Below are 23,599 nucleotides of genomic sequence, written 5' to 3'. Positions count from 1 at the left end.
AAAACAACATTCAAAGTATTTTTATCTAGCCTTCCTGCCTTCCACATTAAATATCAATATCAAATGTGAGCACACATTAAATATTTATATTAGAGAAAGAGGTGACGTCACACTGTGAGAGAGGAGTCACTGTAAAACAGGATTTTAACATTAATTAAAGAAAAGTCAAAATCATCATGGAGTTTACTTTTCAAGCTGACTTTATAATTATCACGGTTGGTGCTAGCATCCTTAAAACAACAACTTCAGGGAGAAAACAGAGCAACATTAGGTGTTTGCACTACTGGAATATTTTCCAGCAACCAGGGTAGTTTTCTAGGGCTGTTATTAAGCTAATGCATTTCCACTACAAAAAAAAAAAAAAAAAAATACCAGGGTAGAGATTTACTCCAGAAAAAGATCCTGGTAAGGAGGTAGTACTTTTTTTTTTTTCAACTATATAATTCAGTAATATCAGATTAAACGATTCCAAACTCATACATTCTATTAACTGTAATAGATTTAAAATCATCAAATGTCTGTTGGAAAAGAGGAAGTAAAAACACAACCCCTGTGGATCATTAACAGATTTTTGAGACAAGGTACTACCGCTGTACTCGTGTGTTAATTGTCATTTGGGAGACTAATAATACAGAGTGTGAACGGTGTGAAATAATAGAATAGAATAGAATTTGCTTCTATAGTCCCACAGTGAGGAAATGCAGGTGTACCAGCAGTAAAGTGAAAGGCAAATGGAAGCATGCAGATACACATAGTGTAAAAAATATAAAACAAATAAATGGGAATAAGAAACTGTACAGCAAGGGTAGAATTTACAACGTAAGAAAACTACTGTACAGTTTAGAAAAGCATGCTCAGTTTAAAAAAATTATGCAACTGAATAGAGTGATTAAAAAATGAACAAAATATTCATGTATATTTGTGCATAAAAACCAGCAACAGACTATTAAGAAGACATGGAAAAACCTCTAACAGGAAGAATCTAAACAACTTATTAAGTTTGAGCTTGTTGGGAGCAATGATGGTTATAAAGTCTAACATCTGCTGGGGGGAAGGATCAGCGATAATGCTCCTTTGTGCACCTAGGAGGCAACATTCTGTCACTGAATGAGCTCCTCTGTTCTGCAACAGCTTCATGCATGAGGTGTGAGACATTGTCCAACAGTGATATTATTTTTGCTAGGGTCCTTCTGACTTCCCAGCCTAGATTGGGTCAAGGGGGCATGCTACGACACAGCTGGATCTGGTGTCTTTAAGTATGGCAGCAGAATTAATGTTTGTTTTACCTTCCCAGTTGTATCGTCAAGTTCTGCAGAGGCCTTCAATGAACAATTCATTTAATTTAGGTGTGTTGAGTCAGGGAAACATCTAAAACATGCTGGACACTGGTGTTGGAGGACTGGAGTTGGCCACCCCAGGGTTATAGTTTTGTTCCTGAAAATCACAGCTTTTAATTCTGCGGTTGAAGACTCTCTATAACACTTAGCAAGACCTCAGCTAACACGGCTGCCATGGGACGAGTTACCTCTCAACGTCAATGACCCTGCTTTTGACGCAACCCTCACAATAAAACATCCAGAGTAACTTTAAGTTCCAGAAAAACGTTTTTGGTTTTATAATAAAATACTGCTTTTGCTGTAATACATTTAACCACCCTGTTAATTCTGAAAGTGTTGCTCTCTCAAGCATTTTAAATGAAAATGCTTACCTTTTTAAATAGATACTTACATCTCAGTCCTTACTCTGACTCTATGTAAAAGCACTTTACTGATAATGAAATTGGCTAACTTTCCTCCTTCACTAAATAACAGCTTTTCCACCAAAGAGTGTTGTTGTAGCTGATACTTGGCAACTATTAGGTATGGTTCTTTCACTGGTCAAATAATATCAAATCTCCTGCAGCTTCCAACCAGCTGGAAAATTGGCAGATTCTAGTTATCAGCAGATTTCTTGGTGCATTTTGCTTATTAGTCTGTGCTTGTTGTGCAAATCCTGTTTTTTTGGATTTTATTTGGTGTTAAATAACAGGCTGTACTATTTGAAATGACTAACACACCAAAGATAGTTGTTGTAACTTGGAAAATTAAAGATGTAATTGACATTTTTTATGTTTTGACATTTCTAATGTTTCAACTTTGTTTTTAAAGATGTCTCTTTCTGATTGTTGTTCTGCTTTAACAGGTGAAGACAGAGGAACAGATAAAAGCAGAAAAGGCCTGGTATGAAACAGAAAAATTATGGCTTGTCCACAAAGATGGATTTTCTTTGGGTTTGTATGATTTTTTTAAATCTGCATTTGTTATGACGGATAGGCATGGTAAACTCCCTCTCTTGCCAGTGCCAGCATGTGGTGGCATTTGATTGCAAAAAGTACAGGTGTGGGTGTTTTAAAGCACATAAAATGCTTTTAGAAATGTTGATGTTAATTAGACTGTTCTTGTTTACCTCAGTTTTCATAATGACATGCATGTTATGCTTTATTGAATCTCATGCCTTATTAAAATCTATACAACTGCCTTAAGTTCTCTGTAAGAGAAGGTTCAGATCAGATGTCACAATAAATGAATTTCACACTTTGTGATAATGTAGCCACTCTGCTGAAGACGGAGGCAGGCAGTCTGCCAGAGGGGAAGGTAAAAATCCGCCTGGAGAGTGATGGATCTTTATTGGATGTGGATGAAGATGATGTAGAGAAGGTACTTAATCATCACATCCACTCTCAACCTCATCCATAATCGACACACTTAGGGAGTGCGTGTGACCACCTCTGCTTTTGAACTCTAGGCAAACCCGCCGTTGTTTGACCAAGTGGAGGACTTGGCCTCTCTGCAGTATTTGAACGAGTCAAGCGTAATGCATTCATTGCGGCAGCGTTATGGCAGCAACCTCATGCACACCCATGCCGGGCCAAACATGGTGGTTATTAACCCAATTAGCGCCCCCTCTATGTATTCTGAGAAGGTAAGCAGCAGTGTGTTTTATATAAGGATGCATGTCCTCTGAATCAGCTTGAAATGAGTGCATTGAAAGTTAAATATGTGATGTATATGATGTGAACTAATGTGAAAATAATTCCTAACCTATTTCTGTCATATTCTTTACTGTCCAGGTCATGCAGATGTTTAAGGGCTGTAGAAAAGAGGACACTGCCCCTCACATTTACAGCATGGCCCAGGCTGCCTATAGGAGCCTCCTTACTACTCGTCAGGATCAGTCCATTGTCTTGCTTGGCAAGAGTGGAAGTGGCAAGACCACCAACTGTCAGCACATCATCCAGTATCTGGTTACCATAGCTGGAAGCACCAACAAAATATTCTCCAGTAAGTTGGAAAGGATGGACTCAAAATCTGAAGCATTCAAATTATGGTTAAATTGTCAATTATTTGTTATTGAGCTCTTCCACTTATCAGCACTGCACTTTGGTTCATTGTAGCAGAGAAATGGCAGGCAGTCTATTCAGTTTTGGAGGCTTTTGGGAACGCTTCATCTTCCCTTAATGGAAATGCAAGTCGCTTCTCCCACATTGTTTCCCTGGATTTTGATCAGGCAGGCCTGGTGACATCAGCCTCCATCCAGGTACACAAAACACATCTGCAACATCCACACTGGCTGTGAAACATAGACAGACCACAGTTCTTCTGTTTTTTCTCATGTTTTGTTTTCCGCTTCTTGTATTCTCCTTTTATAATTCATATTGTTGTGGTTTTAGCTGTTTCCTTGTTTTTTGCAGAACCAATGCATTGATTAATATCCTCCTGATATTTCACTGTCATAAAAGATTTTCACCAAATTCCAACCATACCTATTATACTGAATTGCTATATGTGTAAAAAATAGATTTAAAAAATGTTTTTTCAAACTTAATATTGTGACTTCACAGACAATGCTTTTAGAAAAAATGAGGGTGACGAGGAGACCAGAGGGGGAGTCCACTTTTAATGTGTTTTACTACCTGATGGCTGGAGTAGACAGTGCTCTTAGGTCAGTATTGATGCTCTTTAGCCAATTAAAATAAGTTAGCTCTGTGGCTCTTTTGATTTGTGACTCACGTATAGGACCATTCCGAAGTATTTATACCTCTTGAACATTTCCACATTTTGATAACAAACACAAACTACAATGTTTTTTGATGATTTTTGTGGCAGACCAATGCAAAGCAGTATATAATTGTGAACTGAAAATAAAATGTATTTAAAAAACTATGATAAAATAATAAAATCTCATTTAAAATCATCAGTTCCTTTGGAGCATCAGAGGTTTGTTGGAGAACATTAATGAATAAATAGTATTATGAAGACCATTGAACATGCCAGATAGGTCATGCATAAAGTTGCGAAGTTTAAAAAAAGTTAGGGTATAAAACAATTTCTCTAAGCTTTGTACATCTCAGAGAACACTGTTCTAATAATCATCTGAAAATGGAAAGGGTATGGCACAACTGCAAACCTACCAAGACATCCCAGCTTGGATGCAAACTGCTATGTAAAGTGAAAAATAGAAAATGCATACAACCCCAAACCCATCTTACCCACAGGAAAACATGGTAGTGGCAGCATTATGCTGAGGAAATGCTTTTTCTCCAAGGCATAGGGAAACTGATTGGAGTTGATGGGAAGGTGAATGAAGGTAAATACAGGACAATCTTGAAAGAAAACCTGCTAGAGGCTGCAAAAGACCTCAGACTGAGGTGGAGGTCCACCAAATGTTAAAATAGCCAATTCAAGGTCCAGATTAAGAAATCCAGTTAAGAATCTGTGCAAGACATGAATATTCCTGTTCACAAAGGATATCCATCCAAACTGACTCTTCTAAAGGTATCTCGCAAAGAAGAGTGGGCATAGATTTTAGTCTCTAGATTTGTAAAGCCGGTAGAGACATAAACCAAAAGTCTTGCAGCTGTGAATCCATTTACAAATTATGCAAGTAGTCTGTCACATAAAAACCCAAAGAAATACATTGAAGATTGTGTGTGGAATGTGACAAAATGTGAAAAAGTTGAATACTTTTGCTATGCTCTGTATGGTGTATATAGATGATATTAAGTCAGCTGTCATTTCTTTATCTTTTTCCCCATCAGAACTGAGCTGCACCTCAACCACTTTGCTGACAACAATGCATTTGGAATCATGCCACAGAGTAAGGTAAATGCTACCCCTTAAGCGGAGATTGGCCTTTAAAGATATTAGTTTGACCTCTTATAAAGCCGAAGTAATCTTTATAAAAATCTGTTAGGCAGAGGATAAGCAGCGGGCCTCTCAGCAGTTTTCCAAACTGCAAGTAGCCCTGAAGGTCCTTGGGATCAGTCCGGATGAGCAGCGGGCCCTGTGGCTGGTTCTTGGGGCCATCTATCATCTTGGAGCAGCTGGAGCTACCAAGAGTAAGATTGTTTATATAAAAAAAAAAAATTCTCCCCTTCATGCTAGCATCATTTATTTGTTTTAATAATGTTAATCATATCAGTGTGCAAGCCAGTAAAAATCACTGCGACTTTGTAAAACAACTTTTGTTTCTTCAGCAGCTTTTACATGATGTGTTCAGACTGCTTTTTTTTTAAATCAATCACTTGTGTGATGCAAGAAAGATGTAACCGAGTTACATGAATTATGCATTTGCACTTAGAAAGAGATGTTGCACAGTGCACAGATCATTACACCAAGCTGCACCGATCTGCAGCTCTAAATAAAAAATCACATTGTTTAAGAAAATATATGCCTTACAAATAATACTACATATAAAAACGGCATACTTATCACATTTTAAGTTTATGGCTTGTGTGTAAATGTTATGATGACTTTTTTAGACTATGTCTCAAATTCTGTTTAAAGAATAGAAAATGTTTTTGGTCTAGAATATGTCTTTTAGAAATAATGGAAACAGATGGTCCCATAAACATAAAAAAATAAATTATTATAGAAAACTACACAGTGCCTGGGAGAAGTATTCATACCTTTCAAACCTTTTTAAAATTTCTGTTACAACAGCAAATTTTAATGGATGTGGTTTGGATTTTAAGTGATAGATCAATTTACAGTAGTGCATAATTATACCGTGAAAGGAAAACGATACATGGTTTTTGAAAGTCCTTTTATAGTAAAAAATGTAAAAGTGTAGGATGCATCCCCATAGCATGATGGTACCACCACCATGTTTCACCGTAGGGATGGTGTATTCAGAGTTCTATGCGGGATTAGTTTTCTGAAACCCATAGATTTGCATGTAGGCCAGAAAGTTCAGTTTTGGTCTTATTTGTGCCAAACGTTAAATAAGACTTCATATGAATTTCTTTTCTTGTCTATGTATTGATAAAAAATGTACACCACACTTTTCAGGCTTTGTACACGTAGAAACAAATGACGCCGCACCATTTTCCCTCCACTGCAGAATTATACACTGTTTTTTGGTGGTCTCTCACACAAAATCCTCGTTAAATACATGCTTGTTAGCTAATGTTTATATTTCACATTATTATATTTCAAGCCTTTGTGTCAAATCTTCGAAAGTAATGGAATGAAATTATCATTTACAAAAATAAGTCTAAATCTTAAGCATTAGCTCTTACAAAATATGCCTTTTATCTGATTTCCACTAAAATATCAAGCTGTTCGCTCATAACGGACATATAAGTCACAATGAATGTACACTAGCAGGCTTTACATGGTGACATGAAATCTTTTTTGAAACATTTGTTCGCCCTGCATCATGTCTGCACAGTCGCTTATGCAGACTAGCTCGCCTAATTATTGTCAGTGATCCCCTCCAGCTGGCTACCAGTCTTTCTGATGGCACTGTAACACCATTAGGAACTCATTTAAAAACATTCCAAACAATGGGTATTGTCTGTGAATGCAGACTCTAGCTAATGCTCTTATGATTGTCATGACATTTAAATTTGGGATGGTTTTTCTCTTAAGAGCCATTCTTCTTAATAAGCCATGCTATATGGTGATAAATGATTAAATCCATAAATACAACCCATTGATAACAGTTTGACTTTTTTACATGCAAATCTTACATTTATTAATGGTAATAATCTGCGCCCCTAAACACACATTTGCTGTCTTGGATGACTTTTTGTATTACATAGCTGCCTCAGAGTACTACATAATCTAGTTTTTCAGCAGTGTAATCTCACTATGTAACACAAGAGGGCAACAATGCTCTCTGTTCACCCAGTGCTAAGTCAGGGATCAATTTGAAAATAACTCATTTTTCTGTGTTTACTGTCGATCCTTATATCTGACAAGCGTTAATTGAAAAAGGTTTACCCCATAATCTCCGTTGTTGAAGAACATGTGTACACATGGATAAATTTTATCTTCGAGAACCCTTCACTTCATACCTGTCTGACCCTGTAGAATGAGGCTATGACAAAAACAAGCCTCGTCTTTTTGATGTTTTAAATAATTCCCAATTGAGCCGCATATCATTCAAAGCAAATATTTTAAATTCTTTACTTGACTCTATAAACGTTTTGCTTCCCATTAGGAGACATACGCAAGTGTTCTGTCATAGTGATGAAACCGATAGAGCCCACTATTTCCTGTGTGTAATCCCCAAAGTTTTTCTCTCTGAGTCTTAGAAGATACCAGTTCATGGTGGATTATACCGAAAGTTTGTACTGCTGTCTGGATGTTATCACTATTTTACAAGATTAAACAGACGCTTGTGTTTCCCAGATGAAGTCCCCAGTCAAGCCAATTAATTGTGTTCTTTAATGATTGCATTTATTCCCATGGTGGTAAACTTGTAGGTTATACCTTCTTTTCCATGGCAGTTCAGACATGTTTTTGACATATATTTCGTCAGCAGCTCTGCTTGCAGTGGCTTGCAAAAGTATTCACTTGCCTTGAATTCTTTCTCATTTTGTCAAGAAAAATGATGCATGGTTATCATATATTTTTTTTAGCAAATAAAAATCTGAAAAGTGTAGTGTGCATTGTTACTCATGTTTTTGGTCTCCCCCGCATGGCTTGTGGAAAACTGAAAATTGACTTTCTTTCAGCAATGGCTGTCTTATCAACACTCCCCCATAATAGTTCTCTCTCACCGGAGGTGTGAATCTCTGCAGCTCCTCCAGAGTGTTAACACAGACTTGTTCGCTGGTTTTCTGATGATCATTCTTCTCGCCAGGATTGTCAGTTTAGATGGTTGGCCATATATTGGTAGGTTGGCAGTTGTGCCGTTCTCTTCTTATTGATGATGATGGATTCAAAAGTGCCTGGGATATTGTTTTATAACCTAATCCTACTTAGCCTCTCCAAAACTTTCTCTCTGGCCTGTCTGATGTGTTCCTAATGTTGTAACTGAGGACTTTACAACATACTTCTATTAATACTAAAATGAAAAACCCTACAGGTGGACTCCATTACTTTCCTTCTGTTTAATGCACTGTATTCTATTTATCAGTATCATGCTAAAAGGGGAGGAATACAAATGCACAGCATACTTTTAGGATTTTAATTAAAATACTTTTTAAAAGTAATTTTTGCTGCATTGTGTTCCTCTATATCACATAAAATCTCAATAAATGAAGTTGAAATATGTGGTTGTAATGTGACAAAAGGTTAAGGGAGTGTAAATACTTTTAAAAATCACTGTATATTGGTGGAAAGAAACATAACCCTGCCCTCTAAAAGATGTGATCGTCACAAATGTTGCCTGGAACTTGGTGTCAGAAGGTCTAATGGAGGTTTTTATGCGCATGTCTCAGCTGGCAGGAAACAATTTGCACGTCATGAGTGGGCCCAGAAGGCAGCCTACCTGCTGGGCTGCACACTGGAGGAGCTTTCCTCCTCCATCTTCAAGCATCAGGCCAAGGGCACCCTGCCCAGAGCCGGCACCATCCGCCAGCCTTCAGAAGAAAATGGCACAGCAGATGCAGGTACTCGGCAGAATACATTTTCCAGTATACTCTTTTCATTCCCCCATGCCACTCTCTTTCTCTTTGTCACTCTCAGTCTACTTCTTCACACTCACGCACACTCACACGCATATGTGTCTGCTCCTCACCTAAGGGAAATTGCATGCATGAGAGAAAAGTAAAGCTTATCTTAGTAATGAAAACTACACATTCACACTGGCTATTGACAGATGAGTGCACACACGATGTTGGGACAAGCAATTTTGGATCCCCTTTTCATTCTTCGTCCTTGAAATTATAATTGCGTCACATTGATTTTTGTCACGTGCAGGTGCTCTGACTTTCCATCAACAGACTTTGAAGGGCACCAGGATACAGCTAAAAGTCCATCACAGCAGGGATTGACAGAAATGACCTCGGTCTCACCTTCCCTGTCCCTCCACTCACACATAAACCTACTGTCCAATCTTTGTGCGCGCCCACATGAAAACGTCCCCCTACTAAACATAAAGTCACTATTCTGTTTGATGGCATGATGAATTAAGTGAGCTTAACAGGTGGCCATTGCCGCAAGGCACAAACATGAGTTCGCTTCCAAAGCACCTGAGTCCAAAATGTCAATGCTTTACAAAGACATTTTTAAACTCAGCTTGGATACTAACGCCTCTGGGTATAAAATGCTCAAATCTTCTGCCATTGAACCTTCATTATTGGAGCGAATGTCCAAACTGTAAAATATTTCCGCTATTCATCCGTCAGATCTTTGCGTTGTCTCATGGCTAAGATATTAGAAACTGTAAATAACTGATATATTCTGTCTGACTGCCTTTCATACTAGGATCCAAATCGACAGCAATGGAGTGTTTGGAGGCAATGGCATCTGGGCTTTACTCTGAAGTCTTTGCTGTCGTCATTTCTTTGATAAACCGGTTAGTATTGGAGGACAACTGACATATCTTTGGTTGCACAAATCTGTTTTTACCATATGTTTTTACATACAGTGCCAGCCACATTTATTGACACCACTGAAGTGTAAAAAAGCTTAAAATAAACTCCTCATTAATAGCAGCTGCATAATCTCATGCTGAAAATGTATAATTGTCCAAACTTTAATTGTAGTACATTTATTCAATGGAGGAAAAATGTTGTTTTTAACAAAATCATTGTTGTCATAACTATTGGCCTGTTTTTTTTTTTTATAAATATAGCAAACATAGTTTTACATTTATACTATGTATAAATATGATGCACTAGACTGAACAAGGATCCATGTTTACATTGCAAATATGCACAATGAACAGAGTGGTAAGAAAGGTAAATAAAAATAAATAAATCTCCAAAGCCTAGTCACAACAAATGGCAAGTTGTGGTCACCAGGTCGCAAAAAGTTGTTTTGGGATTGATGTCAGGAAGAACCCCCCCCCCCCCCCCCCCCCACGAGTTTCCTAAATTCTGTTGGGACTTTAGTGTCTTAGAAAAGAATGTTTTGGTGTGAAAGAAGATATCCAGTCATAGTCTTAATTTTGCCATCTGTAGTTGTTCATGGTAACAGATGCTGCAACCGAACATTTAATGCTCTCATTAATCTCCAATCACAACCAGTGACAAATATGCAATGACAAGCAGTGTCAGACTTCTTTTTGGGAAAAACATGCAGTTTTAAGATCAAGTTTTGCTTTAAGTTTATTGTTGGACCGATATCTTTGTCTGACCTTTTGGACGGATCTCTGCTGGAGCAGCAAATTGTACAGTCTGGCATCTTCAAAGGTGCGGTTTGACAGGAGTCACTATCAGTATATGTTTTAAGTCCAGCTTTCACAGTGTGACATACTTCAGTCCTTTATGATTTTTGAAATTGCAGGGTGTATATCATGCTATAGATTGAGCTTATCAGTTTCAGAATAAATATATGGAAAAGCAACTTATTTCCAGTGTTGAGTAAGGTAGAGAATCTGTGATGGTGATAAGTAGAAAACGGGTCATTATTGGGTCTTTCAGGATAATGCTCCACATGTTATGGCAAAGAAACAAATAAGTTGTTCACTAGACACAAATTCAACCTTCTTTCTTGGCCTTCCCAGTTCCCAGACCTTAATCTTCTAATAATGTTTTGATGTTTAACGCTGATGATTTTGTTAAAAACAATTTCCTTTACATTTAACTGAATGAATGTACTCATGTAGATGTTCTCCAATAAAGATTTAGATTTTCCAAAAATCGGACAGATATTGCCTGAGTATGAAAAAAAGCTATACAAACCATACTGGACCCATGTGAAAATATAACAGTGCTCCTTATTAAATCATGTTTTAGCTGTTCATTTTTGGTCAAACAGATCATATCCTAATCATAAAAAAATTACAACAACAGATAGAAACAAAGTCAACGGCATCTATCACTAGAAAAGGTTAGAAAGCCATGGCTAAGGCTTTGCAACTCCAGAGAACCACAGTGGGAGCCATTACTTGCAAATTGCTGGGAGGTCGAGAACCCAGAATAGCTTCATATTTCAGTAAGAAAGAGACTGGGCAAAAATGTCATCCCATGACATGAGAAAACAACTGTTGACCAAAGAAATACAGGGTTTTGGAGTGACCTAGTCAAAGTCTGAACTTAAATCTGACTAAGATGCTGTGCCATAACCTTGAAAAGATTGTCCAATGCAAAAGAGTGAGCCGTAATGATTCCACAGTGATGTAAAAGTCTCAATGATCTGAATCGTGTAAGTGTTAAAAAAATACAGAAGAAATCTGTAAGGAGGGTAAATATTTTTCCACAGCACTGTTAGTGGTGGTCTATAGTGATATATAGTTTCAATGGAGGCTATGTGAAGGAAAATGAATTATCTTAAGTAAGATCAATTTTGTGGTTCAAAGATTTATAGAGTGAATGAAATCAATAAAATGTATGTTATTGGTACATGTATTATTTTTTTTTCCCCCTGTGTGCTTAAGGGCTTTGAAATCCAGCCAGCACTCCATGTGCTCCGTGCTCATTGTGGACACACCAGGCTTTCAAAACCCAAGGCTTGCTAAGCATGAGAGCGGCACAACCTTTGAAGACTTGTGCCACAACTACACTCAAGAACGCTTGCAGAGCCTCTTCTACCAGCGCACCTTTGTTCAGGAACTGGAAAGATACAAAGAGGTAGAGACATGTGAGGGATAATGTGCTGTGCATATATACATCCTCAGTCTCCTTTTTTGTCCTTCTCCTACCTCCCCCTCTCTTCCCGTGTCTGCCACTGTTCCTCAGATATATCAACTCCAATAGTAAATGTGTTCACACATCAGAAACGCTAGCCGTCCCACCTGTCACAAGCTGTGACAAGCCGAAGTAGTTCATGTGTTAGACCTACTCATTAGGGATGCCAGTGTTCACCTCTTTTGCCGAGATCAAAGTAAAGTCACTCACAGCTGCCTATGAGAGACACGCCCAGCTGCACATCCGCGGCGTTTCTCCCTGATGAAAGAACCATTCTTCTTCTGTCCTTTTCTGAGCTCATTCTAGCAGAACCATACCATAATAACTGGCCACAGTCATCTTCAGGGATTTATTAAAGGACAAAATACTGGAAATTTATTTTATGCCTTACACATATATTAATCTGTTCAAGCTGTTGCACTCTGACCTGAGAATAATTCTTCTCAGTTGACAAGATAGCAAAGCTAACCAGGAATCCTGATAACATTACTTTAGATGCGGTGAACAAGGGTCCTGGATCAGCTTGTGTTGCCACCCACATCATTCGCCTGGAAGAACAGGAATTTAAGCTGAATTTTGTATTGCACGGTAATGCTTTGTTGTCAGTACAACCTGAAAATATATGGAGCTGTGAACCTGTCATCGTAAAGTGGGTCAAACTCATTTAACTTAGCACTGAGTGTTAACAATGACGGTGACAGGCAGGTCAAACCGGGAAGCGCAAAACAGTCGTACGCTTTGTAATTATCGCTGGAATGCAGGAGAGCGATGAAGCTGTTAGAAGGAACTTTTTGTCTTTGCTTAAATGTCTTTTTCATGCTTGCATTTAAGTCGTACACAAGCATCTGTCACAAACACGTCAACATTTCAAACCGTTTGTATGTCACTGCTGCTGAGTGCTAAACCCCTCACCCCCAACCCTGGTGATACTATTTTAATGCATTATTTTCCCCTTAACCTTTCATTTCCATTTACTTTCAGGAAAAAATGCTTGCATTAAATGCCAGATATTCTTGTTATTTTAATGATTTTGATATAGTTTTTAGTTGGTGACATCTCAAATACCCTTTTTTTTACAGTTTAAATATCTAATCATTTTCAGAATGAATGTGCCTTTGAGCACCTTTCTAATTTACTTTGGCCATAAAAGAAAATAAGCAATATAATAGTATTCATGAATAACCTTTAACTGCAACAGATTAGTTTGTCCCGGAGGCTGAAGCTAACAGCTAGTTTGAGGGAGCCAAGATTAAATTAGATTTCAACCATTTATCTCAGAAAAGTCTTAGCAGTTTATGCCACTGATGTTTTACTGACTTCAACTGTTTGCATTGGTTGGTTACTTGCATATGATTATTGACACAGGAAATGGAGGGAAGAGGTGGTCTGCTAGAAACACATCATGTGGTCAGAGTAACTAAACAAAAATATTAAAATATTTTAAGAGAACACTATTTAATTGGTATTCTTACACTGCCAGACATTTTGATCAGAGAGTTACTGACGGGAAACACTTCACATCTTCTATTCTTAGTGTACCACAGGGAAATCATAGGTGCCACTTCAACCCCTACATCTGTTTCCATGTAAAACCATAGGCTTCTTTATAAATATCCACCCAATGCAAAGGATATGACTGTGTTTTAAAGGTTTGTAAACTTTTTGGATTAACTGCAGTAACAGAGATTGGACTTATCTCAAGATTGTTGTCCTCTCTGGTCCTAGCCTTTCTTGGATTAGCTGCTTGCTTCAGCCATTGTTACAGCTAATCTAGATTTATACTAAATAAAGAGTACAAGAGAGTTGTAACTACTCATAATCTTTTAACAGAGCCTCTAAGAATTTCTGTACAATCCTTATAATAACTAATATTAAAATGGTGCAGTTCTCTTAATGTACCTGGGATGTTACAGTAACATCAGTAGACCTGCTGATGGTTCTTCAGTGTATTTCAATCTAAAGTATATAACTGATGTAACTGTTATCTAATCAGATTTTGAAGCAAAAAGTAAAGTGAAGCTTGTCTACTTTAATGTTAATCAGACAGGACATATGCTAATAGAATGTTTGAATAGCTTAGCAGCATGGGGTCATGCTAGTGTTATTCCAGTCATCAATATAATCTATGCAAACTACTTTTTTTCCTCTGCCAATTTAAAAATAAGAGCCATGACCAAAGAGACGAAATGGTTTCTTTATCATCTGTTTTAAGTCTCTATGTAAATGAGTGTTTTCTTGATTAAACTTGTTCATTTCTGCCCATAAAAGGTTTTATCCTTGGCTTTAAACTGACCTTAATGCTTGAACCTTTTACGATACTTGAATGATTTAAAAAAAAAAGAATTGGACAAATTTAAAAAAGGAAACCCCTTAGAAAATGTGTTTTTTGACATTTTGCTACGATATTAACAAGTCTCTTTCTACTTATCTTTCTTCCTTCAGGAAAACGTTGAACTCGCCGTAGAAGACACTGAGTCCAGCACGTCTCTTTCAGTGGCAGTGATAGACCACACCTCAAGCCATGCACTTGTAAGTTAAGTGGTAAATCTTTTTACTGCACTTCAAATTTCCAAAGCATCTTTTGTCTTTTTCTGTCTTTGTTTTTATCGTGCATAATTTTGATAGCAGTGTAACGACTTGTTTCAGAATCTTTTTGAAAACATGTTTACCTTTTGATATTCATCAGATGCCCTCCATAATTCAAAAGTAAATACATTTTTTTTTTAAAATAATCTCTCCGTTGTATACAGTATTGGATTGGGAGAGGTTAGAAAAAGGCGGTAGGAGCAAGAAATGGAAAGGTTAGAAAATTGACTTCAAGAAAGGAAAATCAATGTTTGGCCTTTGCAGCCTGTGATCTGCTCCATGGAAACAGAAATGGCAGAGTTTAAAGAACCGTAAATCACGTTGCTATAACTCCTGAATGTTTTGTTGGAGTGCTTTGCTTTTTAAAATTGGTCGCTGCTCTGATTTGAACGTCATCAGAAGCAGTGAGCTACAGTGCATCACACCAAAAAGAAAAAAATGAAACTGCATCTTTAAAGACATTTTTAAAGTCTGCTCTAAAGATCTGTTGCTTTGAATGACAGACATTTTGATGAAAGGGTTTATTTTTCCCTCCCATTGGTATGTTTTATCCTGTCATAGCTCAAATGTCCATTATCATAACCTTAATGTTCAACTCATTGCCAGTTTCATGGCTTGTCATACGTCTCCTTCAAACTGATACATTGTTCATGTATTTACTTTTATTGTGCACTGATAAGGGTGTGTTTGTTGCAACATCCCAATAGATGTTAAGGCAGTTTGTTGTTCTGTTGGTTTTCGTCTAGATTTTCATTGATTTTAGGAATGTTAGCTAAACTAGCCACTTTCTGTGGAGTGCTCGTTTCTTTTTAGTAAAACAAATATTGCTCTTTTGGAATATTTTGGCTAAATGTGTATAATTAAAGTTTAAAGTCTGATAGAAAGTCAGGAAAGCTAATGTGCTAAATATACAGCAACCTGCAAAATCTTTCAGCTTCCTTGTACGTTTCCACATTTTGTCATGTTACAGTCACAAATAAAGTGTTTTTTTTTTTTTTACAAAGACACATAAACCAAAACTGCTCCCTATCCACCCCAAAGGGAGAATGGCTACAGAATGATGCATGTTTTTCAAAATGTTTACAAATATGAAGTGTGGTTTGCATATGTATTCAGCCCTTTCTACTCTGATATCACTAACTAAAATCCAGAGCAAGAAACGTCTTGCTTGCACTAGATTTCAGAAATCGCCTAATAAGCAAATAGAGTCCTTCTGTGTAACCTAATCTCTTTATAGTCACAAGTGTTCAACGAAGGTCTAACAGTTTGTTAGAGAACAATAGAGAACAAACAGCATCTTGAAGACCAAGGAATACAGAAGATGGGTCAGGGATAACTTTGTTGAGAGGTTTAAAGCACAGTTTGGTTATAAAATAACTAAAACTGCTCTTCACAATGAACTCACCATCCTCTCTGTGAAACATTGTGATGGTCGCATCAAGATGTGGGTATGCTTTTCCTCTGAAGGGACAGGAAAACTAGTCAGATTTGATGGTATAATGGAAGAATCCAAATCAGACAAGATTGATCTTCACATGCTCTTCATGAAATGTGTCTGGGCTGGAGCTACGAAGATAGCACAAATATCAGTCTCTAGATGTGCTAAGCTGGTATAAACATAGGATTTGCAGCGGTAATTGCAGTGAATGGTAATTCTACAACGTATTAACTTAGATGAGCTGGATACAAATGAGTGTAATAAAAGATTATAGTGTTGTATCATGTTTTTCTCCCACTTTGAAATTAGTTATCTTACTTTGCGTGGTCAATGACATAAAATTCCAATAAAACACATAAACGTTTGTGTTTGTATCGTGACAAAATTTGACAGACCAAGGGTTATGAATGACTTTGCAAAGCATAAGGTAGAATATGCTGATATTTATTTACATAGTCAAACAAAGCTGCACGATCTTTCATAGCATTTCACACAAAGAGAATATCCCTATTCTATGCAAAGCAGTGCCACTAGAGGTCGTCTTTCTATCTCTCTGCTGGTAGTAAATATATTGCTAATTGTATTCCTTTTAATCCTCGATTACTCTGTGTCTCTAGGAGCTACATTTACACTCTTAATATACAGAAAATCTGAATGGATGATGCCATTGCAGCTGCAGTTGAAGGACACGGACTGTGAATTGTTTTCAGATTTTTTAATTTTCTGTGCTGATAATATTATCTGGGCCTCTCACCGCCAGCTCAGGCTGGGAAGAAACATACTGCAAAGTACTTTTGTTTATGTTTAAGAACTTGCCTGCAGAGGTCAGCAACCAGTTCTGAGAAAATTATATATATTTTCTTCTTGTACCCATGAGGGAGATGAATAATAAAGGCTTGAAGATATGCTTGATTCATTTATGCATTTCCATTAAACAGCTGAAAGAAGCTGAATGTCCTTGTGGCAAGGTTGTCTTTACTCATGTAATGAAAGAGGATTTTTTTTTAAAGTAGACTGAGAAAGTGAAAGAGGGTCAAAGAAAAAACATCAAAACAGAAGAATGAAGGGTAAAATTACATTATTCGTTGACTGCAGGACGTTTGTAAAGTGTATGCGTAAACACTTTTCCTTGTAATAGGTGCGTACAGTTCGAACAGACGAGGCAAGGGGTCTTTTGTGGCTGATGGAGGAAGAGGCACTGCAGCCAGCAGGATCACCAGAAACACTTTTGGGACGCCTCTTCAGCTACTATGGACCAGCTGAGGGCAAGAATATAGGTGAGGACGAAATATAACTCACAATTTGCATATTCAGTTCATTCTTTAAAGAGGTTCCAATAAATTTTTTTTTTTTTAAAGAAAATCACCAAAAATGTGTTATATAACCTTTTTATATCAATGAAGACAAAGTTTCAGTAGAAAGTCTTATCCCAAAGTTTTGCAACAAATTTAATTAGATTTAGCAGTTTAGTGTACAGAATTGCGTAAAGGTCAGGAAAAAAATAAATGGAAATGGTTTTGCTGAGATCTGCGAGAAGGCAAGTGTCGGAAACTTTGTTTGTAAAACAAAGGTCACAAAGGGGATGCAGAAAATCCTTCAAAGGCAGCTGTACGTTGTGCTGTCAGGAATGTTATCATGCACTTACACTGTTACTGTATAGCAGATGTGCTCATGATATCTATCCCAAACATTCAGTGGAGGTAGATTGTCCTCCTTCGCAGAGTTGTTTGTGTCCTTACCTGTAACATTGGACACTCCGGTTCGATCCCCGGTGGAGATTGGACTGAAGTTGTGTTTTAATTTAATATCATCAGACACAAACAGCTCAGGTTCAGTTACAATTTAGTTTGAGCCCCTCGGACATTTGTAAGTAGCTTTGCAATCTGAAAAACTGTGGGCAAGTAATAAAAGAAGAATGTCAGAATTTCAGGTATCAGTAAAAGCAGTAATTTAATCTATCATATTTTGAAACTTCAAGCATTATCTATTCATACATTTCTGGGTTTCAAGGCATGATTGGCTGCATACATGTCAGTTACATTTACTACACATTCACTAAATAAAGGAGATGATGTTTTATTTGTTTTATGTTTTATATTGCACAGTTTATCATCTGCTCAAAAGGTTTTTACATTGATGCTGTCACCAATGTCACTGGACTATGCTGCAGCTCTAATTTAATTAATCTGAGTATGCCTTTTGATAATCAAATAGTATGTTAAAAAATAAATGTCATTTATCCTGGGTTTTATTCTCCTTTTTACTATACACCTGATTGGTGTATGAGTATTTCATTGCCTTTTGCTTTGTTGCTGACAGACCCAAAGTTCACCAGAATAAAATATTTTCTATTTTACTCTGTTCTGAATTTAATACACTTAATCAATACAAATGTCGTTGACATAGCAGCTAATGGTAGTATTGGTCTGTACATGACCCACCGAGTTGCCTTAGAATAGTCTCTCTGTCTGTCTGTCTGTCATAGATGATTGATTGATAGATAGATGGATATCTATCTATATGTATCTATGTATATATCACCGTTTTCCCTATCAAAGTAGGTCTACTCAGAGCTTGTTAACCCTGCTTTCTGAAATGGAGCCAAGTTCAATATCAACAGGTTAATGTGATCCACAAACTATGTCAGTTATAGTTATGCATCGGTGATTTGTGATTGATGTAGAATTTGTTGCCAACGTACAACATTTTGGTGCCAGAGAAGTTATGGTTTCCATTCATCAATAGTTCCCACCACAGAGATTCATTGCATCCACAGCAGCAGCGTGGGGGGAGTAAAGACATGGATTTGACTTGCCAAACTAGAATCCTGATACCATCAGCTGTTGCCCGCTTTATTAGTTTTTTTTAATTATTTTTATATTTACACAATGATCACTGCATGAAGCAGTATGTTCTGTTATCGGCCGCCATCCAGGACTCAGCTGTCCTCACCACAAGCCTTCTAAAATTGCCGCTTGAATCACTAAAACTGGGCCCAGACTGTCTGTGATTACGCATGTATTAGTAATGTCTATGTAGGTTGGAGACAGATGGCACATCGCAGAGTAATCGTGGACTGATAAATGTGCTTGTTATGATAAACTCTTCATGCAAACAGTGAAAATGTCTTTCTAAAGTCTTTATATATGTAGTTTTTTTACCTCCTCATTATGCCTTCTTTTACAAATGGTGTTTTGGGAGAATAACACTGACTTTTATGCTTGCTTTAGGTCACACATTTCTTTTGAGGAGTGAGAAGGAAAATCACTTCCTTCTGGGCCACAGTCATGGGACTGACTGGGTGGAGTATGACGCTCGTGGGTGGCTTAACTATGCCAAACAGAACCCTGCGTCTACCAATGCAATCAGCCTGCTACAGGACTCCCAAAAGTAGGTGTTACTCTAGCAGAATATGTTTTCGAACAATATATATACACAATATATAAATACAAAATTATTTCAGTAGATGATTTAAAAAATTTTACTCCTGCAGAAAGATAATCAGCTCCTTGTTCACGAGTCGGGCAGGCGGTGCCATTGTGCTGTCAGGTTCTATTGCTGGTCTCGAGGGTGTGTCCAACATGTCCCTACACAGGGCTGCCAGCATGAGGAAGACCTTCAGCACAGGAGTTGCTGCAATAAAAAAGAAGTCCTTGTGCATACAAATAAAGCTCCAAGTGGTAAAAAAAGACACACAAAAAAAGGTTTCTCCAGTATTAACACGGTTCTAAAAATGAGCCTGGATGCTCTACATTTGTAACCTTGTTTAGGATTTATTTTGGAATCTACTTCTGGCCTTAGAGCATTTGTAAATTGCAAAATGCAGCTTGAAAGAAAAGTGTTAAGATGAAGCCCAAGATTTGAGCTGCAGCCAGAGAAAATGATATATTGGCTGTTTTTATAGACTTGGGCTCTGCAGCTGCTTTAGCTTCCAACTCATCTAACCCCAGAAGTGAATCTCTATTGGATCTATATTTTTAGACCATGTAAACTTCTACTGTTCTACAAAAAGTACAAGTATACATTGAAATGTATATTGTTTAGAGGACTACGTAGAGTTTACATTCATACACCTACGTTCAGATGAAAGTTTTAACTATTGGGAACTATTGTTTTGACTGATATTTTAAAGTTAATCAGTTCTTCACTTCAACAGTATGTTTATACTTCGATTCCTGATTTATATGATTTTTACTTATACAGTGCCTTCAAAAGTATTTATTTTACTACATTACAACCACAAACTTTAATGTATTGTTTGTAAAATGAGACTGCAGATCACTCTGAACACATAACTCCCATGGTGAAATATGGGGGTGGAAGCATGAAACTGTAGAGATACTTTCCGTTAAGCAATAATTGTCCAGGAAAAAAAGAGTCAGCCGAAAGGGAAGTGACATAAATGTTCTTTTATTTGCAAAATAAATTAACTTTAAAACAAAAGGAGAATTTGGAAGAAAACATGGGGGGGTTAATGCATAACTAAGAAACAAGTGCCCGCATTCACAAAGAATCCTGAGACTAAAAGTAGTTCCTAGTGACGTTATTCTAAGAAAAATCTTAGAATTTCTCAAATTCTAAGATTTTTCTTAGAATTTTACGTCTGTAAGATAAAAGTTATTCACTAAGCATCTTAGTCCTTAAGAGAGCTCCAAACGTGAACAAATGTTCAGTGTAGTACGGAGGGCTTTTAGTGAGCTAAGAGTGTCTTAAGCAGAGAAGGTGGTGGAAAGACAGAGAGAAAGGAGAGATATTCTCTGAACAATAAACAGTGAATTAATAAAATGCTGTATTGCTGTATTTTACAGGATGAAATCAGTAACCTAAGCCTAAATGGTCATCTACTAGTTTGGTTATCTCCACTTTTTTTCTCCATTTTCTTTTGGTCTTTTTACCAAATTAAACCTCTTTATACAAACAGGCAATCACAGTAAATGCTGACAACTGAGTGTCAACCTTAATATCAAATAAATGAAGAAGTAAAATGACCAGCATGGCGAGTAAACATAATAATAAGCAATACGTTCAAACATTTTGAGGCTGTGTGACAATTATTTAATTTTGCTAAGTTTTGTCATCAAGATTTACACATTTCTGAATCCAGTCTAATTTTTATAATCGGTTAATAGCTTTCCATTGATTACTAGAACCATTTTTTTTTCTTCTTTGTAGCAACCAATCATAGCTCTTAGATGACAACATGACACTTTCAACAGGATCAACCACACCTCCTCACTAAGATAGGAATTCCTGTTGTCTCCTCGTTCAGATTTGCTCTAAGCAGCGAGCTGAATCACTGAGTTTTTAGGCTAAGATAGGAGCTCTCCGATAGAACTCTGAGAATCTTTGAGAATACGAACCCAGGTCTTCAGAATAACAACCTCCAGCAAACAGCAAGTGAAAAGGCCACGGTCTTAAGGGGATTCACATAAAGAAAACTTAAGCTCCCTCACCAGCTCGAGTCGTGTCGCTCAGCCACAAAACAAACCAAGACTAGATTTCCTACACTTAAAATAAAAAAACTTCTGTTAGGAAAACAGCTGTCAGTTCTGTCCAAATGCTGCCAAATTGCCAATGAGACCAGCTCATCTCCTAGCTTTATACCCAGCTCCTCAAGGGCAAAGTGCAATCAGCTGTGCCCTCCTGGCTGCAGGAACCTACCGGGAAGAAAAAACAGAAACTCAGGGGGAGAAGGATCCACTCACTGACATGCAGACGCTGCTGCACGTAACACTCTAGAAGTACAGAGGTGGTAGAAACATACTCCAAAGAAGCTGCAGCTGTAATTGCAGTCAAAGATGGTTCTAAAACGTATATCTCTAAAAATATGTAGACATGTTTTTCAATAAAGTACAGGTTGTGAAGTATGAACAAAACCATTGGCTATACATACGTTTCCAAGGCACATTACATCGGTTGATGTCACTGCATTAGTTGCAAAACGTCACAAAGAGTTCCTTATTCTGCCCTTTCTTCTACAGGATGCCCTTCTTGACATGTTACGGAGGTCTAAGATTCACTTTGTTCATTGCATATTGCCCAAGGCTGATGCTCTGAGGGCTCTTAGTGGATCCCTGTTCAAAGGTGGCGAATCCGAGGCTCAAGGGGAGCCCGGAGATCCTGGCTTAATGCAGCTGGATGTGTCTTTACTTCGTGCTCAGATACGCGGTTCCAAGCTGCTTGATGCCCTACGGATCTACAGGCAAGGTGATGAAGCTGCTTAAATCTTATACATAGTGAGAGGTACTGCAAACGAGGCCTTCTGCTCTTGCGCATTGAAAGAAAATAAGGAGCTGAATCTATTTTTTTTTTTCCTGTCAGAAGTTAATCTCTGAACGATCAAAACTCTATAAATATTTGCAGGGTACAATGTTATCTAACACTGACTTTTTACAGGTTACCCTGATCACATGGTGTTTTCTGAGTTCCGACGGCGCTTTGATGTACTGGCCCCACACCTCACCAAGAAGCATGGGAGGAATTACATTGTGAAGGATGAGAAGAGAGTAAGTCACTCAGGAAAAGAAGGGCGGTGGGTGGGGATTTGAAATGTGTAGCTCCACTGGTGGCCAAGCCTGGCGAAGATTGATGTTGTGAGGAGACGATTTCATTACATCTGCCCCATGATATGTCAGCAGCCGATAGACAGAGAAATGGGCATTCATCAAAGCCATAGCAAGGACCCAATCAGCTTAACCTCATCGGCATCTCGCTCGTGAAAGAGGGGAGGTTAGAATTGTTGCTCGGGGAGTGTGTTTTTGCAGTCCAAGCTAAAAACATTCTGCTAGATGCAACTGTGATGCTTAGGCAATCTGGAGAGGCATCTGTATTTCTGTTTACCTACTGCAGCATTATGTTTTGTTTCTTGCATTTTACATTTCAGGTTAATATTGAATTAATTAGTATTTAACTATAATGTGAGGCATGTGCTGGCAGTGTATGATTAGCAAACACAAATGTTTGTCCCTTTACAGATTTCTTCTTCATTTATTATTGGAAGAAAGTATCCAAATCAGTGTAGCCCTACATGAAAAGGTTATAACCCTCTAAACATAATAATTGTTTTTGGTATCTTAGCACCAGCAACTGCCATCTAGTGTTTGCAAAAACTGATGACGAGTCTTTTACATTGCTGTAGAAGAATTATGGTCCACTATTCTGTGTAGAATTTATTTAATCTAGCCACATTGGAGAGTTTTTGAGAAAAAGGCCTGTTTAATGTCATGCCTCAGCATCTAAGTTGATTTAAGTGCAGTCTTCAATTTCATTTATTTCTTTAAACCATTCAGACATGGACTTGCTGGTGTGCTTCTGATCATTTTTCTGCTGCATTCCCCAAGTACACTGTATTGCTAAAAGTACAGGGTTACACCACCAAATCATTAAATTCTGGTGTTATAATCACTTCCATGGCTGCAGGTGTATGAAGTTTGATCTGGAGAGCCTTGACTGGCCTGCACAGATTCCTGACCTCAACCTTCAACACCTTTGGGATAAATTAGACCAGAGGC

At 37.6% G+C, this 23,599-nt stretch overlaps 1 protein-coding gene across 6 annotated transcripts in view; it reads left to right on the top strand.

The window, feature by feature from the left end:
* LOC124876177 (unconventional myosin-XVIIIa-like) overlaps positions 1-23,599 on the top strand; it is a 106,833-nt gene that overhangs the window by 21,020 nt on the left and 62,214 nt on the right. For all 6 annotated transcript variants that reach the window (XM_047378739.1, XM_047378738.1, XM_047378736.1 and 3 more), the window contains 17 exons: positions 2,182-2,269; positions 2,590-2,696; positions 2,785-2,961; positions 3,110-3,320; positions 3,434-3,576; positions 3,881-3,981; positions 5,078-5,141; positions 5,233-5,377; positions 8,711-8,881; positions 9,699-9,789; positions 11,815-12,007; positions 14,507-14,593; positions 17,227-17,365; positions 19,319-19,478; positions 19,582-19,768; positions 22,070-22,295; positions 22,485-22,594. In XM_047378739.1, coding sequence (XP_047234695.1) covers positions 2,182-2,269; positions 2,590-2,696; positions 2,785-2,961; positions 3,110-3,320; positions 3,434-3,576; positions 3,881-3,981; positions 5,078-5,141; positions 5,233-5,377; positions 8,711-8,881; positions 9,699-9,789; positions 11,815-12,007; positions 14,507-14,593; positions 17,227-17,365; positions 19,319-19,478; positions 19,582-19,768; positions 22,070-22,295; positions 22,485-22,594 — 2,400 coding nt within the window. The remainder of the gene's footprint in view (positions 1-2,181; positions 2,270-2,589; positions 2,697-2,784; positions 2,962-3,109; positions 3,321-3,433; positions 3,577-3,880; positions 3,982-5,077; positions 5,142-5,232; positions 5,378-8,710; positions 8,882-9,698; positions 9,790-11,814; positions 12,008-14,506; positions 14,594-17,226; positions 17,366-19,318; positions 19,479-19,581; positions 19,769-22,069; positions 22,296-22,484; positions 22,595-23,599) is intronic.

The sequence above is a fragment of the Girardinichthys multiradiatus genome, chromosome 11 (genome assembly GCF_021462225.1).
Source record: "Girardinichthys multiradiatus isolate DD_20200921_A chromosome 11, DD_fGirMul_XY1, whole genome shotgun sequence".
Lineage (NCBI taxonomy): Eukaryota > Metazoa > Chordata > Actinopteri > Cyprinodontiformes > Goodeidae > Girardinichthys > Girardinichthys multiradiatus.
Note: the sequence above shows the minus strand (reverse complement) of the source record. Positions and strands in the feature narration are given on the sequence as shown.